This window comes from Eleginops maclovinus, chromosome 4, assembly GCF_036324505.1.
Source record: "Eleginops maclovinus isolate JMC-PN-2008 ecotype Puerto Natales chromosome 4, JC_Emac_rtc_rv5, whole genome shotgun sequence".
Lineage (NCBI taxonomy): Eukaryota > Metazoa > Chordata > Actinopteri > Perciformes > Eleginopidae > Eleginops > Eleginops maclovinus.
In genome coordinates, this window is record NC_086352.1 from 14,239,595 (window position 1) to 14,261,413 (window position 21,819).

A 21,819-nucleotide genomic window follows, 5' to 3' on the forward strand; every position below is an offset into this window, starting at 1 on the left:
TAGACAAATGTAGACTCATCTCTGAGTTGCTAGTCCCTCTTTTGGGATAGGTAAAAAGAATAGTGGTTTTGTGACAGACTGATCCAACACACCTATATTTAAACATGTATAGTTTTACAGTTACACCTCTTCCTGCTCTGAATTTCAGTGCAGTGTTCTCTGGATTCCTGTTTGTTTTTCTGTTAATATCTTCAGTATCCTCTGTGGTAATGAGGTAGCGGGGATGCACTCTCGAGGTTTAGAAAAGACATCACCAAGGACATCAGTTCTTGTTTTAGACAGATTATTAGCAGGTGAGGGAATGGATAAAGAGGAGGGCAAACTTCAACACATATTCCACCTGGACCATAGTTTCTCAAACTTAAATCTTCAAAGTTGCGAGGAGCTGCAGGATGCTTATGCTGTTGAAAGAGCCTCCATCGACAGGGATAGGCTGTACACTCATACTGGTTAGCAAGTAGGTCAATGAGTTATGAGAGGCAGATTTGTTCCTTTCCAGTTCCAGAAGTGAGCTGATAATGCTGACCGCCCCTAAAGCATGCCGACCCCTCTAGTGAGGGATTGTATCTGGTGCTGAAGTCTCCCCAAAAGCAAGCAGAAGCCCTGTGTTTCCCCTCACTATGAACAGCATTGTAACATTTTGACAGTACCGTGCTTTAGGAGGATGATAAACATAACTATCGGATGAGTGCGCAAAATATTGAAACAGAGTAAGGGGAGAAAACAACAGAACCAGTTATGGCATAGAGTGTGGAAACCCCATCGTAACTAGACAAGAGAGACTGTTGTGGCTATGAATCCTATGAAGGAAAAGGCTGGCTGGGTTTTTTGTGGGGATTAAACATCTTCAATAAGTGGCAATAGCGAGTGGCAGGAATGAAACAAAGAAAAGATGGAGGCCCTGTTAGAGGCTTCTTTCTGTGCCTCTGAAGCATTTACCTGATCATCGGGTATCACATCTGCTCCGTTCTTCAACCATGAGACCTGAGGCTTGGGGTCCCCACACACTGTACATGTCAAACTCAGGGTCTGAAGGAGGAACAAAGATGACTTCTTAGCAAAAGTGTAAAGAGACACTAGTGAACCCGCATGATAAAAGCATTGCAGGTATTTTTTTGTTCTTTGGTTAGCAAGAATATAAGTCAAAAACTGTAAAGATTATATATATTTATTCATGATGTCTTTGTCAGGCAAAATGTGTTTATGTATTGCTAGAAATGTTGTTCTTTAACAACTGTATAAATAACCTTTATCCTCATAGTGCAGCTCTTTTAGAAACGCACCTTCTTTTCCATGATGGTGACCACATCAGGCAGTCCTCCCACCACCTTACCCCGGTCTGTAACAAACCAATGTTAGTACTTACAATCATTCTTATTGCTTATTATTTTGATGAACTTTGCATTCTAATTTTTTGTAACTAAACAATCAGTAGCTTAATTCTTTTTTCAGACAATGTCTAAACAATTCTATTTTTTAAACAGAAGGATGAACTCACTCTTCTCAGCGTAGGCCTCGGCCCTGAAACACAGAAAGGGAATTCAGGGTTTGCCTCTCTCTCTCTCAAACAACACACCAGCAGCACCTTTAAACAGTAGGGGGTACATCACTTTTACCCAGAAAGTACTCCTCAGTATTTATTTGTCCTTCACATAATCTAACCCTGGGTAGTAAATGTGCTGGTTGAACCGCGTAGTTTGGTTATGGTCTGTTTCCACTGCCTGGCTCTGTTCTCTGACTTCAAATTATGCCTTTTCCATTCTTGTGTCAGTAGCAGTGGTCAGAAGGTTTCGCCACAAGGTATTCTGGGGTTTATTGCCGCAGCACATTATACCGTCGTTTTCCCACGGATGTAACTGGATGTTTTCCACGGGAAAAGGGATATGTCTTTGTAGAGGCTGGGTGAGGGCTGTCTTCGCAGCGTGGCAGAACCAGAGGTCAGCCACAGGACCAGATGGCTCAGGGAACTCCGCTCTCCTCTCGGCATATTGACGCTCAATCAAAAGGGCAACAGGGTGTCACTTGTTTCAATTGGTTTGTTAAATCTTGTGCTAAAATGCCTCACTTTGAATGTTAATTAGAAAAGGGATTTGGACTATTTCCACTCTGCATGCAGTGTTTAGTGTTTGGAGTTTGAATGGATTTTTCTGGATGGATTTCCAAAATTCAGTGTGTGGGATTTTGCTTTGGCGCAATGAGCCAAAGGACCCGAAAGGATCGCAGCTACCTGACTAGCTTCTATTTTTAACATTGATTTTTAGCTCAATAGTTTGAGTGTTTACAAATACATCAGATGACAAAATTCGCAGAGAAAAGTAAACAAAAACTAATAGCTAAGTAAAAGTTTTTAAAGAACATTTGACGGTTCAAACTGCGCTCATACATACGTCATTGTATTGTATGATCAACTATACTCTAAACCACTTATTGACACTACCAGGTGTATTTGTGCTAAAAGGTTTGTGCTTTATAAAGATACTAGGGTGAGTCATATGGTGTTTGGTTTATGAGCATAAAGCATTCTGGGCAATCATTATTATTACTTTCAGCTAGCAGGTGCAGTGATGAATCAGAGTAGGATCAAAAGTGAAGAAAACAGTGATTCATCATAAGCAGACAATTTCATCGTCAATATGCACAGAAAGGCACAGGTAGCAAATATATTTGAGAGTGTTCTTACTTGAGCTTCTGGAACTCAGCGAAGGCTTTCTCATATACTGTAAAAGACAAAACAAAATATCACTTTACACAACACTCATGTCACGTAAAGTTTACCTTATTATAGGCGCGCTGATCCCCAGATTAAGAGGTTGCTTGCTTCTTCACTAATGGCTCAAATTCTGAACTTCAGATGGGGAAAAATGCAACATCCAATGTGGTATATATCGAATAAATAACTGGCCATAATGAGTGGCCTGAAAGAGTGGTTGATAGGGTTACTTTGGAAACTTTTTCTGTATTAAAACCTGCTTTAATCTGAATAAACTGTAACCGTCATGGATTATTACAGTACACAACTGCAGTTTCACAGTGAACATCACACACTGCAAACCTTTTACTGATGGTTCTCGAGTCCACGGGGAGGAGTGTTTGATACTCAAAAGGAACGGCTTCATCACTTGAAAGTCTTAAACCACAGACTAAAGCCAAGAGCTCCATACAGCTGGAGTTGTTGTTCAGCCATATTTTAACCATGTTTCCCCCCAAAAAAAAGAGTGACAGTGAGAGAGACAGAGGGGGTACTGACTGTCACCGCTGAGGTCCAGTGTGCGTTTGTGTGCGTTTTCAGGGTCGGTGATTACGATGGAGTACATTCCTTTATTCTTCTCCATTGGCTCAATCACCTGTGTAAAAATCAGAAAATTAAGAACCAACCAATCAGTGTCCGGCTGGTTAACCCTACTGTAAGGTCGTGGTTTAAAAAGCTTAAAAATTAGGTAGTTAAGCTTTCAGACTAAAGGCAAAAGAGGATATGCTGTTTAACTACCCTTTTAAGACATTTTCAAATGGATGATGTTTCATTTATTAGCTTCCTCTTTTAAAGGTGAGGTTATCTATCAAACCTGTGTCACCTCTTCAAAGGCACTCTGAGGACATAGAAGCAACGTTGCCACTACCTGACAGACATTTATCATGTATGATGTACGTAAGAGTCATACACTGTTCAGCAGACAATAATACCTCCATGGTTGCCATAGCAGGGGTTCCTCCAATCACAATCTTGTCACTGTGGGAGAGTTTAGTCTCACTGAGGAGGAGAGGGGAGAGGAGATGTTAAGAGTGTGTGTGTGCGTGTGTGCGCGCGTATGTGTGTGTGTATGTGAAGCCTGTTACAGAGGTAATGGAAAATCATGTTTACATGCCGGCCTAATGTTACGCAATTTCTTCTCTTGCTATCCTCGCCCTCTCATACATACTCACAAAAACAATGCGGAGAGGTTCAAATGTAATCTCCATCATTTTGGTTATTTAAATGATTGAATAACTACCCCCGTCACCTTTCTCTCTCCATCCTTTTTGTCATTTTTTCCCGCCTTTACTTCTGTCAACCCTCTCACTCTGTTTCCCCTCCCTTCTCATTTTATAATCTTCAGTGTATAACAGAGTGCTTTAAACCGTGCCACTGTATACAGAAGGATAGGGGTGGGATTATTCAGAAATGTGCCATTTAACTGCAACACATCAGTAAAAACGGTTGCATCACAAGTTTTATTATGTTGCTCTTTGTTCTTGCCAGTGCTGGCATTTCAACTTAAAATAATGTGTTAGTGGTCAGCTTGTTTTTAGATGGACTAAAAATAGTTCACTAATGCTCCTAAAACCACTTTGAAAACTACAAATACAAGTGTTCTTCTTTTCTCCCGAGTAGTATGTGTTGCTCACATTGTAGTGGTAGTTTAATGTTATTTGTGGTGGTGCCTTACCCATGACACCAGGCGATGTTCATCTCGGAGGTGTAATACTTCATGTGACACTGCAGCTGAACGCCTGTTGCTGTGCAGTGAATCACCAGCTCTGCGGCGCTGGCTCCTGCACGTGATGGAGGTTGTGAGAGGGCACATTTGAAATGAGACTCAAATGCATGTTTTCAATCTGCTGCTGGATAAGTTGGTCTCTCCACAGTCGCCACAGTTAATCACATGAAATCCAACTTCCATCTGCCGCCATTTAAAGTCTTTTTTAAGACTTAACCTTTTAATGTCACCTTTATCCAGCCTGGGGAGCTAAACTGTACTAATGAAGCAGAGTGCAAACTGTTTGTGTGGTGCATTAAATAAGATGATTTATTGAACTTTAAAAGGGAGTTTTGCACCACACTATGTCCGTGTGTTACTTTCTCTCTCTGCACATTACAAGTGTACCTGTGTGTCATCCACCTGGTCACATCACCATGGTTTCCCATTATCACAGTAATGAAACCTCTTCCCCTCTGCTACCACTGCTGTTACAGTTTCTGCAGAGCTGTCAAGTGACTGTCTCTTAAAATAGGAGTAAGACGCTCCTCCACACTGTCACTGTGACAGCACACTGGAATTTTAAAGTGATTTCACCACATGATGGCATGATGGCCAAATGCTTCCAGCACGACAACTCCTGCTACATGCTGATACGTGTGTGTGTTTGGAGCAGTGGGATTTTAAAAACAGAAACGTATCAGCCTGATGACAGATCTACAAATCTCTTATCAAAGTGCTGAGATTGTTTCGTGTTAAGATCATTTGCAATTCACTAGGTAGAGGAGGAGGATGGGGGTGTTTAGTTCTGCGTTTTGATATGGGTATGTGTGAGATAATTTATCACTGTGTATTCACCTCTGTGCATGTGTGTGTGTAAGTGTAAAAGCCAGATACCCACCGGCCAGTTGGCTGATCTTGTTGATGGCGTCTTCGAATACTAGAAGAGAAGCAGGAAAACACGGGGTCAGAAAAGAGTCACGAGGCTGCCCTCTGGTGGCTGCCTTCAAACTCAGTAAGGAAAAAGTCTAAATTGAAGATTCTTTTTTGTGTCTCCAAAGTTCTCTGTATTCAGTTTTAACAATATAACTGAATATTCCTGTTCTGTGGAGGCATCCGAAATGTACATTAATTGGCAAAAATGTTTGAGGTGTATACTAGAGCTCATCTCTCCCTTAAGGTCTAATTAAATACTTACTAACCTCTAAAACAGAGGATCATGAAAAGGATGTTATTATATAGTTTGCCATTAAAACCTACAGAGTACACACTTGGAGTACTCCAAAGTACCAGCTTGAATTTAATTCCCACAAACTTCTACAGGAACATTCAAATGGATTGTCTTAGTAATAAATACAGCCAATAGGTTTTCAAGCTGTCATATGGCAAGAACTATTTTTATACATTAGTTGGGGTTTTAAAAATTCATTAGATCAGGGATATAGTGTATACATTTGGATCATATTTTCCTCCTGTCTCCCACTTTTTAATGAGCATCAAGCACTCTTATTAGTTAAATCTCAGAACACCAGCAAGCTGCCAAGTCAGTGAATTACTCCCCTAATAAAGATAGATTTAATAAAGAAAGACATATTTACCTTTGCCAGAGATGTCGATTTGGCTCATATCTTTTCCTCTGTCATCACTGATGGTGGCCTTATACACTCCCGCTGTCTTCAGGGAAAACTGGAGAAGGGACCAAAGAAGAAGTGCATAACATATTGCAGGAGATTTAAGGGACACACATTTGTTGAATTCTAAATCTAAACATATTGTGTGTCACTCCGATCCTGAGAGAAAGACTATATTGTGTAACATTGCAACATGTTTGTACCCAAATCAAGGAACACAACTGAGCCTCCTTCGTAAAGCCACTACACTACATTACACCCTATGTGCATGTATGACCATGATGAGAAACAGAAGCATGATCACGGTTTCATAGCATCCAGAAGCTCGACAGTACCAAGGGTAAATTACCAGTTTAATGGGAAGTTTACAGACTCCTGATCCCAGGTCAGGCTTCACATCTGGGATGATCTCTGTGTCTTCTTTATACCAGAGGAACGATGATTCCTTCTTCAAGTTAGCAACCTGCGATGATAAACATAATCACACATATTATTAAAACATAGTTATCATTAGAGAGGAGGACAGATTGTACTTCTTTTATAGCTTCTATAAAGCAGATCATCCAATTAAGTCTCCCCCATTAATCTGCCTTTTAAAGGTCCCTTATCAGTTCCCGGTTTAGATGTTCTGCCCCACATAGTTCTCAGAGCAACCAGGGATATATAACAGTTGAAGTGTAACACGGCCATTAAACATCATGACAAAGAGCAAGACATCAGTCATGTGTGGAAAGTTCATTTGGTGAGGTATCTCATAGCTCTGCACTTTGGGCACACTTCTACCCAAACTCACATCTTAAAATATCCACTCTTTCCCTAAAGAAAAGTTTACTAATACTAATGAATATAAATATATTGTGCTTTTAGCAAAGACTGACATTACCTACACTCAAAGCCTATTTCTGCAAGTGGTAGAGGATGAAAAGAGGACAGATTTTGTGAATAGTCCAAACGTGATTCTTTTCTACATTGTTCAAATGCGCTTGTTTTGGCCAAACTGAAAAACAGATTAAACCGATGTTGGCTTAAAATCATCTCCAGGGATTCATACAATACCTTTATTTCAAAATAATTATGTGCTTTGTGTTAACAAAGCCAAAACAAAATTGTGACAGTTTAATTCTGGTTATTTTCATCAAAAGAACACAGGGGATTATTTAACATGCTGCACTCATCCTCTTAGAGATGCTTACCAGCGATCCACAACAATTCAGATCCACAGTTTTTGTTTAAATTACTGAGTGTGGCTGTGTTTACCTTGCAGACCAGAGAGACGGAGCAGTCGTCTCCAACATGAAGTGTCAGGAACTCACAGAAGTGGGGACCTGTGGTGGAGGACAGCAGGAGAGAAAGGCCATGACATGAGATTAAAATACCTACTTGTGGACATCGATTGTAGGAGCTGTCTTGTCTGCATTATGCACAAGTACCGTGGTAAAATTCTTAATGCGGAACTCCACAGTCGAATCTGTTTGTTCCCATGATAGCTCTTCTATAATCTATTAACATGTGACTAATTTCGTCATGTAGTGAGCCTTTTCAAATGGGTCCATTTTGAGTTTTTAAGGTTTCAGCTCCCACTTTAAGTAATGCAGGGCCACTCCTTTCCTGTACACTCATCATTAGATTAGTGGACTCCAAGGCAACTTAGTGGTGAGCTGGCCTCAGACTAAGTAGAGTAGAAGCTTGAACAGGCTTAAGAGTGGATGATGTTTTGTATTTCTTACCCTCCTTGACTCTGATGTACTCTCTCCTCTGGTACTCAGCCTCAGCCAGCGCTGCTTTGAAAGCTGTGTGCACATACACATACACGTAAGCAGATGATAATTAGAAGATCAAAGAGTCGCCAGTAGTTGCTATAGATGCCGTTTGTGCATTAGATGTAGAATCATGACTTCTTTAGCTTCATTATTCAAATGTCTGTCCATGAACATGACGGCTTTAAACCCAGCCTCACATTTCTAACTGAATACATTTCCATCATGTTGTCTTCTATGCTAGACATGCAGCCAGCACATATGTACTTTATAGCACACAAGTCTCAACATGCTGTGTTTATTTTTGAGTGAGTTGTGCCAGCATATCCCCTGATTTAATAAATAAAAGTAAAGATTTGAAAATGCTGCACATGTAGAGTAAAAATACTACATCGGCAGCTTCAATTAAAAAAGAAAAAGCACGATTTAAACCTGGCCTCTCTTACCGTCTCCAATCAGAACCAGTGAGCTCTGTGTTTTTCCGCCTCCATCGGTGATCTGGCAGGTAAATGTCCCCTCATTCTCCTCAGTGAAATGATCTAAGATGAACTCAATGATACCTGTAGCGACCTCATGGCCCATCTTGTTGGGCTGCAGAATGGAATAAGATGTCGTAAAATATGGTCATAAAACACTTTCAGATTTTTACTGTGACCTATTGCATCATTCAGCTGACTGAATCATGGACGCATATATTAAAAAGATATATATTTCTTTCAGCCGGAAGTCTTTTTTTCCATTTCTCCTAAGTGTGTATCCATGCCTCAAATCACAGCGTATCTTACATCAGCTCCAGACAGTTCCTTGTTGTTGGCAAAGAATTTGTAGGTGACATTGGAAGAAATGTTTTCTGCCTGCAGCCAGAACCTCATTCTGCCTCTCTCCAAAATCTTATAGGCCAACTCAGACTTCAGAGGGATGACTACAGGAGAGAAGATGTGAACGTAAGGATGCAGGTTCATATGCTTCGCAATTTTGTATGTAATAATAACTTAAACTGTTGTTACTTTATTAGGGAGAGGGGAGAAGAGGAATGAAAGGTAAAAAAAAACAGGTGAGGTGAATAGTGGTGCGGCAGGTGATGCAAAAGCAGGTAAGACTTTCTGGATCAAATAAAAGAGAAATGTGCTCCAAAATAAGAAATAAATGTGAAAGGTTCAAAGGAAGTCAGAACAAAGCAAAATAAAGGAGTGAAAGGGATAAATAGAGAGAGAAGGCAAAACTGATTAGACGCAGCAGAGGAAGAGAGAGGACAAAGACAGATTATGAGATTCAAAGAGGAGGCCAGAGGTTCCTACCTGGGTGTCTGATATCATAGCTGAGTGCCAGCATCTTTGCCAACTCTGAAACAAAGAGAGACAGCTTATTCATTTCATGCAACCACAGGCACAGACAAGCAATTCAAACACAACTTAAACTTTGTACATGGATTTCATTTTATCATGCTCTTTGAAGGGTGCTTCAAAAACCAAGTTTAGCGTTGGAGAAATCACTTCTGTAATTGTGCTTGTAAAGGAGAGGCAGATAAAGGCACACACTTAAAAACTGATGCAAACACAGCCAAAGGGAGAACAATAAATCATCACTGTGATTGCAGCTGTTTTTTGGAGACTTCTCAAGTACCTTTGATACAGGTGAAAACAATCAATCCTTGTATAACAGGAGTTAGGAATTTATTTTGAGTTGCTCTGAAAAAAACTGTAGGGCAAATGGGAAGCAATCAGTGTAAGGCGCACTGAATAATAACAGTATAGCCTACGAGCGTTGTGGTGCAATAGCAGGAGAAATACTGAGAAATTCCCTGGCAGAAAGCCTTTTGCCATGAAGACATGGTTTTAAAAACACGCACACATACACACACACTGCCCCAAGCTTGAAGAAATCAATGTGCTCTGCTTGTATTCATCAGATTTGTAATGAAACTGTTTGTTGCCCACATGCCAGTGTGATCGCTTTTAAGCACTGAGGCATTGCTTTCATTTTTATTTCATCCTACTCATCGCCTCAGCTCTGAGATAAATAGGGGAGTTCTGATGTAGCAGCACAGCTCTTCAATGATCAAGGCATGAAATGTATCTGCATGCACTTCTTGTAAAGCTGGAGGAAACAAATATTTAATGTAAATCTAACGAGATGATGGAAATTATTATAGCAATAACTCAAATTCCAGTAAATTAACAGGAATAAATGATCTGTCTTGTTAGTAAATAACTGAAACATAATGTATGAATTATTTAGGTTGCAGGGAGACTTTTCTGTATTGGATATCTGTACATTGTGGAAAGGCAGAGTTTGGCTGGGTTGCATCAGAGCAGTACCTACACACTGAAAATGAAGTCCTACCTTCAGCAGAGATGGTGTGGCTGGAAGACACTCCCTCTGTGTTGGTGACAGAGACAGAGTACGTCCCAAAGTCCTCTTTATCCGCATTCTTAAAGATCAACTTAGAACTACAGGGAAGGGGGAGTGACACAGATGAAGCACATTAAAGATTGTAAAATATCTACAGTATCCATATGTTCACGAGTAAATACAATTGTGTGTGTGTGTGTGTGTGTGTGTGTGTGTGTGTGTGTGTGTGTGTGTGTGTGTGTGTGTGTGTGTGTGTGTGTGTGTGTGTGTGTGTGTGTGTGTGTGTGTGTGTGTGGTCTTACTGGCTTCCTTCGGTCTTAATCACTATTCCTTTGGAGAAATCTGTAATTTCTTTATAATCTTTCTTCCAGACAAACTGAGAACTCTCATTCAGCTGGCACGACCCAAATGACAGAACAATGTCACCCGACTTCTCGTCCACCACACAGGACACCTCCTGGGAGCCTGGAGACACGGAGACAAACACACACAGAGTTATCCGTATAAAAACACCCAGATCTGGCTCAGAAGAAAATGTCTGTGGATTTTATAGTTCAGAGTTTTTCTAATAACCGTCTCCTCCACTCCCCACTTTCATCTCGCCTGCAGCGCTTTGAAAGAGTGCCTGATTCCAACAAAGCAATGTGTTGACTGTTGTTTCTGTTCAAAGGGAGGGCTCTTTCAAACATTGATGACCCCCCACTGACGCTGAATGAAAGTTACCTTCCACAGCCTTGGCAGTGACGGGATCAGAGGCCATTGACGCCATACCCACTCCTGCAGCGTTGACGGCACGCACTCTCATCACGTAGCTAGTGCCCGCCTCCAGACCTGTTACCTAGGAAACAAAGAGACAAGAAAAACAGAGTTGGTGAAAACAGGTTAGCTTTAGATTTTTCTTCACTTTGGGGTCATTTGACAGGTACAATAACCGACATAGGATAAAAGTTAGGTAATTATTTAGGTTACATCCAATGCCGGGATATCTGGGCATTTGAGGAGTTGTTCATGAGTTGTTTATATGATAAATATTGAGTTAAATGAGATATAGAAAAGGGCTAGGACCATATAAATACACTTCTTACTTCATTTATGTCTATTCATTTAGGTTGTGTTCAAGAACCTGTATATTTAGAGTGTGGTCTGTGTCAACATTTCGTTGTTATAAATGATTTGTTTTTATTAGTTGTTTGTTACAGGTTTATAATCAATTAAATCAATCAAAACAAAACATTAATCTTGCAGCATGTTTATCAAATAATCAGAAAGTGTTGTACATAGTCAACGTAATTTATTTAGCAGCACATTCTGAGATCTGTCAGCTACTTAAGGCTGGTAAATATTCTCTGTTCGTTCAATGACCAACAAAATCCATCTGACTTCATAACTCAGCTGCTTATTCAGCCACTAGATGTCAGTGTCACACAGTTTAATGAGTGCATTACAGCATCGACCAATAGGGAGAATAAACACTTAATGCTGGAACAAAAGGCTGATATGTAATGCGTGGAAGTTGGCAAAATAATATCACGGCAAGCAAATAGGAAACTATACAGATGCATGCAAGAAAAGTGTAGGTATAGGGCATATAGGTGTACAAGTATTTTGCTTTTAAAAAACCTGTCATTATCAGGTTTAAATTCATTAATTAAATGAATTATTTAATATATGTTCTCACCTTGAAGAAGCGGTGACTGGCAGCCGTTTCATTGGCTGTGGTCCAATCAGAAGTGCCAGTCTTGGCGTACTCAATATGATAACCTGTGATTGGTCCAGAACCAGTATAGACAGGCTTTTTCCACTCAACCACCAATGAGCTATCTCTCACTTCACTGAAGGTCAGGTCATAGCCAGGGCCTAGAGGACACAGACAGGAGAGACATGAATCCACATTTACATTTCTGTTTGTTTGGACATTTTATTAACAACATACTCTCTCCATCTTTATTATCAAGGATATATGGAAGACATGAGGATGGTTTGTGTTTTTTTTCTGGTTTTATAGTTTGCCAGTGACGGTCAGTGGATGACCTTAACTCACCAGGCTCTGGCATGGTCCAGGCCTCACAGCTGATGTCGGCTGAGGATTTGGAAGCCGGTCCCAGGCCGGCCAGATTGGCTGCATATACTTGGAACTGGTAGACTGCTCCCTCCGTCAGGCCCTCAGCCTGTCAAGCAGAGTAACAATGGTTACTAACATGCCAATCATGGTTATCACAAACAAATGACAAAAGTCACCGTCCAAATTCACACAAATCCATCCAGGTATTCCATTTATGCTAAACATGTTGTTCCCTCTTTAGTTTGTTTATGTTTTGAGACAGCAATGCCCAAACTGGGATTTTGGGAATACCCAGGAGGCGGGGGGTCGGCAAAGTTTCTGGAGGGTTAACGGAGCAACTTCATTCTAAGGAGTTTGAAGCAACTTTTTCTGGCATTCATTCTAGAAATGTCATAATGTCTGTGAAGAAAACTAAATGACATTTTTAAAGTTTGGAATATTATTCAAGTTTAAGTTTAATTGAAGTAAACTCGCATTCCCAGAGCTGTCACTCTTTGTTACATAATTTCTTCCGACATTGATGACGAGATAAGATAGAGAACAGACATGTACCTTATAAAGTCTCTCTGTGACAGGTGGGATGTGAACCTCTCTCCACATGGTTGCTCCGCTGCGTCTTTTGTCCACATAATACTCCTTGATGCTTGACCCTCCATTGTGAGTGGGTTTCTTCCAGTTCAGAATCACTGAGTGGCCGTCACAGCTCAGCAATGCGATGTGGTAAGGAGCAGTGGGGACGGCTAAAAAAAAGGCAGCACTGAATTTTAATGCTAATAAATACGTTTAAAATGTTTCATAAACTGTCAATTATCATTTTTCTACAGCAACAAGTAGATTGCTATCGTTTTCATTAATTATGATTCAAATAGGCCACTACTCACTGAGGGCAGCCTTTACAGTCAGAGGAGCGGACTCCTGGGATTCGTCACTGAGACCGAGCTCGTTGATGGCCTGCACACGGAACACGTATGTCTGTCCTTTAGTCAGACCACTGACCACGAACCTGCACAAACAGAAACATGTGAATGAGTTAATGCTCTCCTACACTTGAACAATTAAAGAAAGCTTTTTATTAGCAGCATACTTGGTGTTTTTGCGAGGTTTGTGATTGGCTGAGGTCCAGTCTATGGACCCTTTCACACACTGATCAATGTAGTAGCCAATCAGATTGTTGGGTTCTTTGGGAGGAGCCCACTGAATGAGGACAGAGGTGTCGGTTTCCCTGGTAGAAATCACTTGACCGGGAGCAGATGGCACACCTGAATACAACAAAATAGGGTTGAAAATATAACAATAAATGATGAAAAGTATAATTGATTAAAAAACACAAGAGCAGGTTATTTAGATTTACTAAACTGCTCTAAACATCTGGGTAATAGTTAAGAGAAACAGACCTTTGAGTTCCTGAGTCTGGATGGGGCCGGTGGGCTCTGATGGCTCACTGATGCCGTGGATATTAGCAGACAGAACTCTGAATTGATATAGCTTTCCCTCTGCGAGGTCAAAGACGGCATAACGGGGAGATCTGATAGGAACCTGAGTGTTGACACGCTGCCACGCACCGCTGTCTGCCAGGCACTGTGGGGGGAAGGAGAGATTATGCATGCTGCTACTAGAATTTCACACATTAATAATGATATGTTGTAAAAATACAAATACAAATAAACCTGATTCTGATGTTTAGTCCGGCTTCATTTGAGAACTTTGATAATTGTTTAGTTCAACCCAGTCAATTCCTAATAGCAGGGACGTGCACAGACATTTGGAGGGGCTATTGGTCTAAACTGGAAAAAGGCTTCTAACTAATTACCTTAAACAAACTCACTAATAAGGTATTGAATTACCTATTTATTTAGTATTCCATAACTTAATAACAGAGATGGTCAAACTAAAGTGGTAGAGACATGGCAGAAATCCTACAATGAAGGGACAGTGAGGTGTTCTCCCTTTGTGAGAGGGCGATCAAGAGAAGAGAGCGAGCGTTGAGGGATTTTACGGAGCAGATGAAAAGACACAGAAGCACAATAACAAGTATAGTTAGGTGTTTTCTGTCCCCAATTTTCCAACATCCGACAGTAGAGGCGGTCTTAACGCATCGGCACCAATAGCCTACAGTATAATAAATATTATATATATAAAACGTAAAATGTGTAATCACACACTTAGCGATATAGAACATAAATAATAAAAACTTACCTGGTTTAAAACACTTTTGTGGTCATACTGTGTGGAATTAGTTCACACTGAAACGAGTTATTCATTCACAATTTCGCGGGCAATTACATATAAGAAGGAGAAGAAGTAAAAGACAGTAGAAGAATAAAGCTGCTAACGCTAAATGCTAAGGCTACAATACTTGTATACTTGCTGCGAACAACCACCACGCCATTGAAACATCAACTTTGTTATCATTTTATTTCACCTTGCTATGTGTTTTTAAAGCATATTTGAAAACGAGGACATTTACGGGGACAGATTGACCCGGGGATTGGCCACCAAAGCCGGCAGGCATTTGGTATGTTTACCTTAGCGGTATGAGGCCGGACTCGGAGGGGTTTCCTTTACTCTCAGCTGTCAGATTGCAAACAAAGTCACGTGACTGGGGGCAGATGACAGCGCTGACAAGGTGTGTTTCCCGCAGCGAGACGCTACAATACTAATTGTGGGCTTATCATGTTGATTCGGCCACAACAGAAAAATAAAAAAACTCTCGCTCTCTCCAGAAGGGCAGGTCAGTCAAAAAGGGCAAACGGGCCATTGCCGGTCAACATTAGCCCGTACCTGTGCACGTCCCTGCCTAATAGTCTGCCCTAGTGCAGCTGAGCTAAAAGCGCAGGGTGTTTTATTGCACTGCAAACTCATCTATTCCACAGTATAAGAAGCTTATATTAACTTATACATGTACAGCACTTAGAAATTGAATCTAAATATACTGTAGATGGGTACAGAATTTATTTTCATCCACACAGATAATCCACCTATTCAAATTATTTTAATCCGCCTTTGATACATAATCCTGGTTTTTATTCCACCGCCAGACTTGAAGGGGAAAGAGGAAATGATGATGAAACGACTTGAAATGCTTAAATTCCAACTGCATTGCTTTATCAGAGTAGGCTATCAAACACAGAAGAACATGCAGTAGCTACTGGCACGGTAGTGTGTTAGTTCTCAAAGCAGCAATGGTGACAGTGTCACAGTGTTACCTTTTCTATGTAGTACCACATGGGAGCCTTGCTGGAATACGCAGGTGCCTTCCAGCTCAAAACAACGTAAGTCCTGTCGGTTTCTGAGGCATACATCCCTGAAGGAACACCTGGAGGCTTCCCTTCAGCTACACAAAAACACACACACACACACACACACACACACACACACACACACACACACACACACACACACACACACACACACACACACACACACACACACACACACACACACACACACACACACACACACACACACAGATGAAGGTCCACATACACAGTGAAACATCCACATTGTACAGAGAAATACTTGAAGGATATTATAGGAATAATGGTAACATTTAGAGCTATGTGTCAATTTCGGTAAAATCTCACCTTCAACTTCATCATGGTAAGACACAACATCCAAGTTTCCTCCAAGTTTTTTGGCTACAGGAAGACAAAAACATTGTAACCCAGTGATAATTCATTGTTAATCTTGTACAGTTACATACTGTTGCACACTGCATCACATTATATAATTAATAAAACATCAGGTTTTTATCAATGATTACAGATGGAGCTATCATTTTGAAGACTGCAGTGACCAATAAAGGGCACATCTTTAAAAATGTTTATAATTCAGAGAGGCACTCTTAAAGCAGCATAATAACTATACTTCAGCTGCCTTTCATGAACATACTGACTTACCTTCAGTCCATCCAAACTTACCAGGACAGAAGTGAGATTTTGCAAGACAGCAACTACAGGACACATATTCCTTTACATGATGAAATATAAAAAACAGGGAGGAAATGTCTCTATCCATTCCAGTTACACCCACCATGCAGCCTCTCAAACTCAGTGGGATCCATTGCAGCGATGGGCTCAGACATGCGGCAGGCTTTGCTGATTCCTTTTGAGTTGACGGCTCGGACTCTGAAGTAGTAGGAGTGCCCCTCAAACAGCCCAGGCACGGGGTATTTGCAGATCTTGATGGGGTGATCATTGCACTGGGTCCAGTTTTCAGTTCCAACCTCACATCTACAAAAGGAAAACGAAAGAACACAAAAAGGAATTTAAAAATAAAGCTAAAACTGGATATAGAAGTACAGAAAAAGTTTTCAGTATGGAGAAAAATAAAAACTTCCTGTACCTAAAGACAGAAACCCCTTCCATTGTACAGACAGTCTCTAGAGCAAACTCTATGTGAGTACTTCCAGGAGTCACTCTTTATGTTGGTCAGTTTATCTTTTAATGATGTTTCAATAAGTAACTCCTACTTGTCCACAAAGTATCCCAGGATTGGTCCCTCTGTGGTGGTATTTGGGGGCTTCCATGACACAATGACATAGTCCCTGTTGGCATCGTGGATCTTAATATCCATAGGAGCACCGGGTGCACTGGGGACTGGGGGAGGACCATCTACACAGGAAGTGACACAGTGACAATTTAGTAATCATATAATAAGTAAGCAACACATATTTAAACAAGTTAAAGTTGTTAATACGATACAGTTTAATAAAACCACAGTGTAGGTTTTGGTTACCTTGGACAGAGACAAATGCACTGTGCTCGGCGGTGCCTCCTTTAGTGACCATGCGTATTGTGTAGAGGCCTTCATCATCTTTGAACAGGTTGGGAATAGTCAGGGTGGTGATGCCTCTGCCGGTGACAATCTTCACCCATTTAGAGTCAGTCAGGCGCGTCTCTGGAAAGCAGACAGGATCATACATTCAGCGTCCCTTTCTGCATAATTCTTAGACCTCCATTCTTAATTAATGTAGAAATGTGTTTCTATGAATGAAACATGAGATTTGACTGCCTATCGTGATTTTTAATATCAAAAAGGTTAACCTATTAAGAATTTGTAACGCTCATGGTACCTTTTTATGTAATGTCTATGGACTCACATTGCAAATGAAATGAAATTGCTAGTCTCTTTAACTACTTTACTATAATTAATTAGCAATGAAAATCTCTCCGTAACATATTCCGTTTTTCCACTGAGTTGCCTCGGGCTGTCCACTAGATTGGGTCTGGTAGTCGCACTGGCAGGGGGTATATATTACCAGCAATTAAAGTGTAATTACTTGTTTTTTTTAAATAATAATTACCATCTCTATACCACTGTGCGTCAGGCTGCAGGTTGGCCAGGTTGGGGCTCAGGGTCATGGTGGCAGTCAGAGTGACAGAATCTCCCTCGGTGGCAAACACTGGCCCAAACTTCTCCAGGAAAGTGATATTGATTTTAGTGTACTGGATCTTGGGAAGCATGGCAGCTGATGGATTGGGAAAAAATAAGGAACAGAGAAAGAGAAGGGATCAGTAGAGCTGGTGATACCATTAAATGTTTCTACACACATACTTTGAAAAGAGAAACCGTTTAAAGCCTAGCAGTGGCACTGGATTTGAAAAATTCAGAGGGAGCTGGAGGTAATTATGATGCTTACGTGTGAAAGGCAACCAAGCATATGAGCAGGACTCCTCCTCCTGCTTGAACCCTGCATGACAAAAACATATATGTATTTCATCATAATTAGCACCAGGTATAATAATGAATAAGAACATTGGTGAGTAAGTAGACAGATGGTAACTCATGGAAAAATAACAGCCTGAAGATGCAAATCCAAATGTAATGATAAATGGGTTGTTTATGAAATTCCGGTTATTCTGAATTGAACAATCACTAGAGATGATTGTGAACAGCCCACAACTTTAGTCTTGTCAAATTTAGTCCTGCAACAAGTTTATCATAAACTGTATTGTGTCCAAGAACTTAGTTAAAGGTGACATGTTTGTAAAAGCTTCCTTTTTCAGTGCTTGTACACAAACATTTGGGAAAGTGGAGTGCCTCCTAAACCATAAACTGAAGTAAGACAACCTATACATTTCTTTCAAGCTTCCTAGGTCAGAAACCATGGGATTCAGCAAGCTGTGTATGTTTCACATACAGGCATATTAAAATATATACCTCCCCTCATCTGAGTATCTCCACCCACAATTCGAGAACTACCTTTGCAAATAAAACTAGACATAGCTTTTAGGGACATACAGTAAAACAGAGCATTTTGAGACAGATTCTGAATACAGATACATGGATAATACAGAAATAATATAAATGAGACAAATATCTGTTGTTTTTTTAACATTCAGAAATAGCTCAAGTCAGAACTTAACACATCTGACATAAATGCATTCAGTGCAGCTAGCATGTCCTGGTGTGACTGTATGATAAACACTACAATATATCATATACAGGGTGATCAGAAAGAAGGACTTACTCTTGACAATGACGGAGGCCTGACTTGAAGCCTGTCCATGGCTATTACAAGCCACAGCGGTGTACTGGGCCGTATCATCAGTGGAGCATCTATGAAGGCACATTAAAACACAAGTTGAATATAATCATCAGGATTGCATAGACTAAATGTATTTTTACAGCAGCCTACAGATGTAAATAACACCATCCATGAGTCAGGGTTTTATCTTAGCAAGGTTCTCAGTCACGTTATATCAACCCTTAGGTGTTTATGTATTTAGTAATGTTTATATCCATCTGTACACACATGGGAAATGCCTTCATGGCGGATGTACTGTATTTCCACAAGGTTCTGCTCCTACAGGACTTAACCACTGAGCTAGTGCCAGGAGGGATTAGCATTTACTGGGTGTATGAAACTAATGCACCAAATGAGCAATCATTTCCCACATGAATGCATTATGTTGCCAGGGATAATGAGCAGCTGAGTGGGCAGTCAATATTGAGCAAAGCCCTGTTCTCACATACAGTCGGACAGAATAGATGACAGTGTTTTTTTTAAAGACAGTATTGTTTACATTTGTAAAACCTTTTCACATAAGGCTTATTTTACAAGTGTCAGGATGAGTTGCATCACCTTCTCTGTCTTTTACTAATGCTTCCTCTGAATCATATTTACATGACATTTCGCTGCCTTTGTTCCCTCCAGAGCTAAAGGCCATGGATGTTTAACAATACTAGCAAGCCCCAAGCAAATAGCAGAGGCTTCTGATCTAAACAATCAAGTTCTGTTCTCAGATGGTGCCGACATAGAAATCAGCATTTACAGACTTGTTGGAGAGATGCAGAGAAAAGAGGCACAATAGGACTGGGGTCAGAGCCATGTTTTGGTCTCATTGCAAGCAATGTATTCTTGAATTAAAGGCCAGTCTGAACCACTCTACCCCTTTTCCCTTCCTGATGCTCTTCTCACCAACTTTTACAGAACCTAATATTACACCAGTATCAGCTAACGGGCGAATTCCAGCCTGTGCAGAACACATAGGCTGCTGTAGTCATAAGGAGAGGACTCCACATTATTGGAGGAAGTGAATACTGTGTAGCAGCAGGTAGCTGAGTGAAGGCAGCAAATGTATTCTATTTTGAATCAAAATAACATTCATAAAATCCTTTTAAAAGTACAGATTGGTTTGCACCGGTGCAAATGTGTGTTTAGGGGAAGGTTAGGTGTTTGTGGGAGAGAGTGTACAGAATGCCATCGTCTAATGACTAAAGTTGGGGCGTGGGGATTCTGCATTTTCGCTGTCTATCATGAGCCAGGCTTAAAATTACGACAAGCTGCTGGGAATTTGTAATTCAAAAGAGATGTATCCTCTTACATACTTCAGCCTATTTTTAAAAATGTTTCTTTTACATTAACCCAGCAATCAGGGTTAATGTAATTTATCTAACAGTCAACTCAGGAGGGAGTATTTTTCTAAGAGAAGTAATTGCTGTTGGCTGAACTGTGTGTTAGGAACAGGCAGAAGGAGCTTAAGGTGACTGGATCCAAGCAGAGAGTGATGACTGGAAGAATCCCGCAGGATCACGTAGCACTAAGGTCAGCACTGGGAACAGCTGAGCTTCCTAAGACTGGAGCGAGTCGGTCAGCTGACTCTGACGTAATTGCTCTCGTTTGAATATGTGTGGCGACCCTAATGGAACTGATAGGAAAGATTTTCTGATGATCCAATACACGGTCTTGGGATAGGTGATAAGCCAGTAACTGGCCCAAGTGGGCAAGTGTCATGAATAGTAAGATGTATCAGTGAACCATCATTACAAAACCCGGGATGGATGAGATTATAGTTAATCAGGGTCATTTGGATTATTCAAGTTACTAAACAGTTAACCCTCCACAGCTTCATAAGACGTTAGACAACTGTTCTCAGAAGCTGTGTAATACTAAAAATGTGACACTTTTATTTTGAAAACCAGCTCATCAAATGGTCACAACCTCTACATAAGACCTTTGAAATAATGTTAAAGTCTTTATTTAATGCACCTTGGGATTTCCAGAGTATGGATTCCACCTTTAGCTTCAATGAGGAACTGTCCGGAGGACATTCCCAGGATCGAGCCGTCTTTATACCTGAAATAGAGATTAGATAGATTACCAGCTCAAACACGTGTGGAACCATAGAAGACATTTTCAGCAGCAATTTTTTGTAACATTTCCTGACAACAAAAATAACCATCTTAGCTATAATAACAAAACCCAATCTCATGAAATAAAATGATATATAACTCATTTGAAGTTTTATTTTCATTTGAAAGATTTAGTTTTAGATGTTAAATTGTTACTCACCATTTCACAGAAGGCAAGGGGAAGCCGGCAACAGTGCAGCACAGTGTGATGGGAGTTTTCTCAAACACAGTGTGGGATCTGAGTCGGACCAGGAACGTCGGTCCCCTGATCATTGGCCCCTCACGCACATATTTATCCCCCATCTTTGTGCTTACCTACACAGGGAAACCACAATAACAAGAGATGGATGAATATGCACCTCTGACGCTATATCACACACAACGAAATAACATGAATTAACTCAAAAAACAGATTGGACAGATAATTACACATATTTTTTTCCCAATGTTTGAAAGCAATGTTGGATGGGAAAACTTATAAATATGGATTCTTACCACTTCTTGAATGCGAGACTGTGTTTTGTGCTCATATCTTTCCTCCATCGCTGTAGAACTAAATACAAACAGCAAGTCAGTTTGTTTGCAATCAGTGTTTTCCCCAGTTTATTCAGTAAACTCTTAAATATGTAATGTGATTTTACCATGTAGCTACTGTTAAAGATGTCTAAAACGTGACATTAGGCCCATATGAGGACGTATTTATGGCCAAGGAAACATTTACAGCAGGTTGCACTGGTTTAGAATAACTGTGTATGAAAAATTCCTTATCCAGTTGAAGGTGTATGAGGTGTTCTTTAGGCTTTTCACTTAATCAGTTGCCTAACAGAACAAATAACAAGCCTCTAAAGGGGGGCTGTGCTGAGTGTTAGTTTCACATGTGCATCAGTCTGTATCCAATGCTTGAAAGGGCTTGTAATCTGATTCCA

The 21,819-nt window shown here is 40.5% G+C and overlaps 1 protein-coding gene across 2 annotated transcripts in view; it reads right to left on the reverse strand.

Annotated features, from left to right (window-relative positions):
- myom2b (myomesin 2b) overlaps positions 1–21,819 on the reverse strand; it is a 28,674-nt gene that overhangs the window by 1,613 nt on the left and 5,242 nt on the right. The window contains exons 3-37 of one of the 2 annotated variants that reach the window (XM_063881972.1): positions 21,389–21,446; positions 21,054–21,208; positions 20,751–20,837; positions 18,729–18,817; positions 17,898–17,948; positions 17,562–17,726; positions 16,994–17,155; positions 16,728–16,869; positions 16,289–16,488; positions 15,841–15,894; positions 15,463–15,590; positions 13,651–13,834; positions 13,341–13,515; positions 13,138–13,259; positions 12,809–12,996; positions 12,236–12,362; positions 11,873–12,051; positions 10,918–11,032; positions 10,497–10,659; positions 10,186–10,292; positions 9,141–9,185; positions 8,628–8,764; positions 8,289–8,433; positions 7,813–7,875; positions 7,343–7,410; positions 6,435–6,548; positions 6,053–6,140; positions 5,356–5,394; positions 4,425–4,530; positions 3,682–3,748; positions 3,248–3,344; positions 2,681–2,717; positions 1,499–1,521; positions 1,284–1,339; positions 940–1,029 (exon numbers count right to left, since the gene is read on the reverse strand). In XM_063881972.1, the coding sequence (XP_063738042.1) occupies positions 940–1,029; positions 1,284–1,339; positions 1,499–1,521; positions 2,681–2,717; positions 3,248–3,344; positions 3,682–3,748; positions 4,425–4,530; positions 5,356–5,394; positions 6,053–6,140; positions 6,435–6,548; positions 7,343–7,410; positions 7,813–7,875; positions 8,289–8,433; positions 8,628–8,764; positions 9,141–9,185; positions 10,186–10,292; positions 10,497–10,659; positions 10,918–11,032; positions 11,873–12,051; positions 12,236–12,362; positions 12,809–12,996; positions 13,138–13,259; positions 13,341–13,515; positions 13,651–13,834; positions 15,463–15,590; positions 15,841–15,894; positions 16,289–16,488; positions 16,728–16,869; positions 16,994–17,155; positions 17,562–17,726; positions 17,898–17,948; positions 18,729–18,817; positions 20,751–20,837; positions 21,054–21,208; positions 21,389–21,446 (3,826 nt within the window). Of the gene's footprint in view, positions 1–939; positions 1,030–1,283; positions 1,340–1,498; positions 1,522–2,680; positions 2,718–3,247; positions 3,345–3,681; positions 3,749–4,424; positions 4,531–5,355; positions 5,395–6,052; positions 6,141–6,434; positions 6,549–7,342; positions 7,411–7,812; positions 7,876–8,288; positions 8,434–8,627; positions 8,765–9,140; positions 9,186–10,185; positions 10,293–10,496; positions 10,660–10,917; positions 11,033–11,872; positions 12,052–12,235; positions 12,363–12,808; positions 12,997–13,137; positions 13,260–13,340; positions 13,516–13,650; positions 13,835–15,462; positions 15,591–15,840; positions 15,895–16,288; positions 16,489–16,727; positions 16,870–16,993; positions 17,156–17,561; positions 17,727–17,897; positions 17,949–18,728; positions 18,818–20,750; positions 20,838–21,053; positions 21,209–21,388; positions 21,447–21,819 lie in introns of those variants that run through there. The other variant, XR_010165663.1, reaches the window with a different exon arrangement.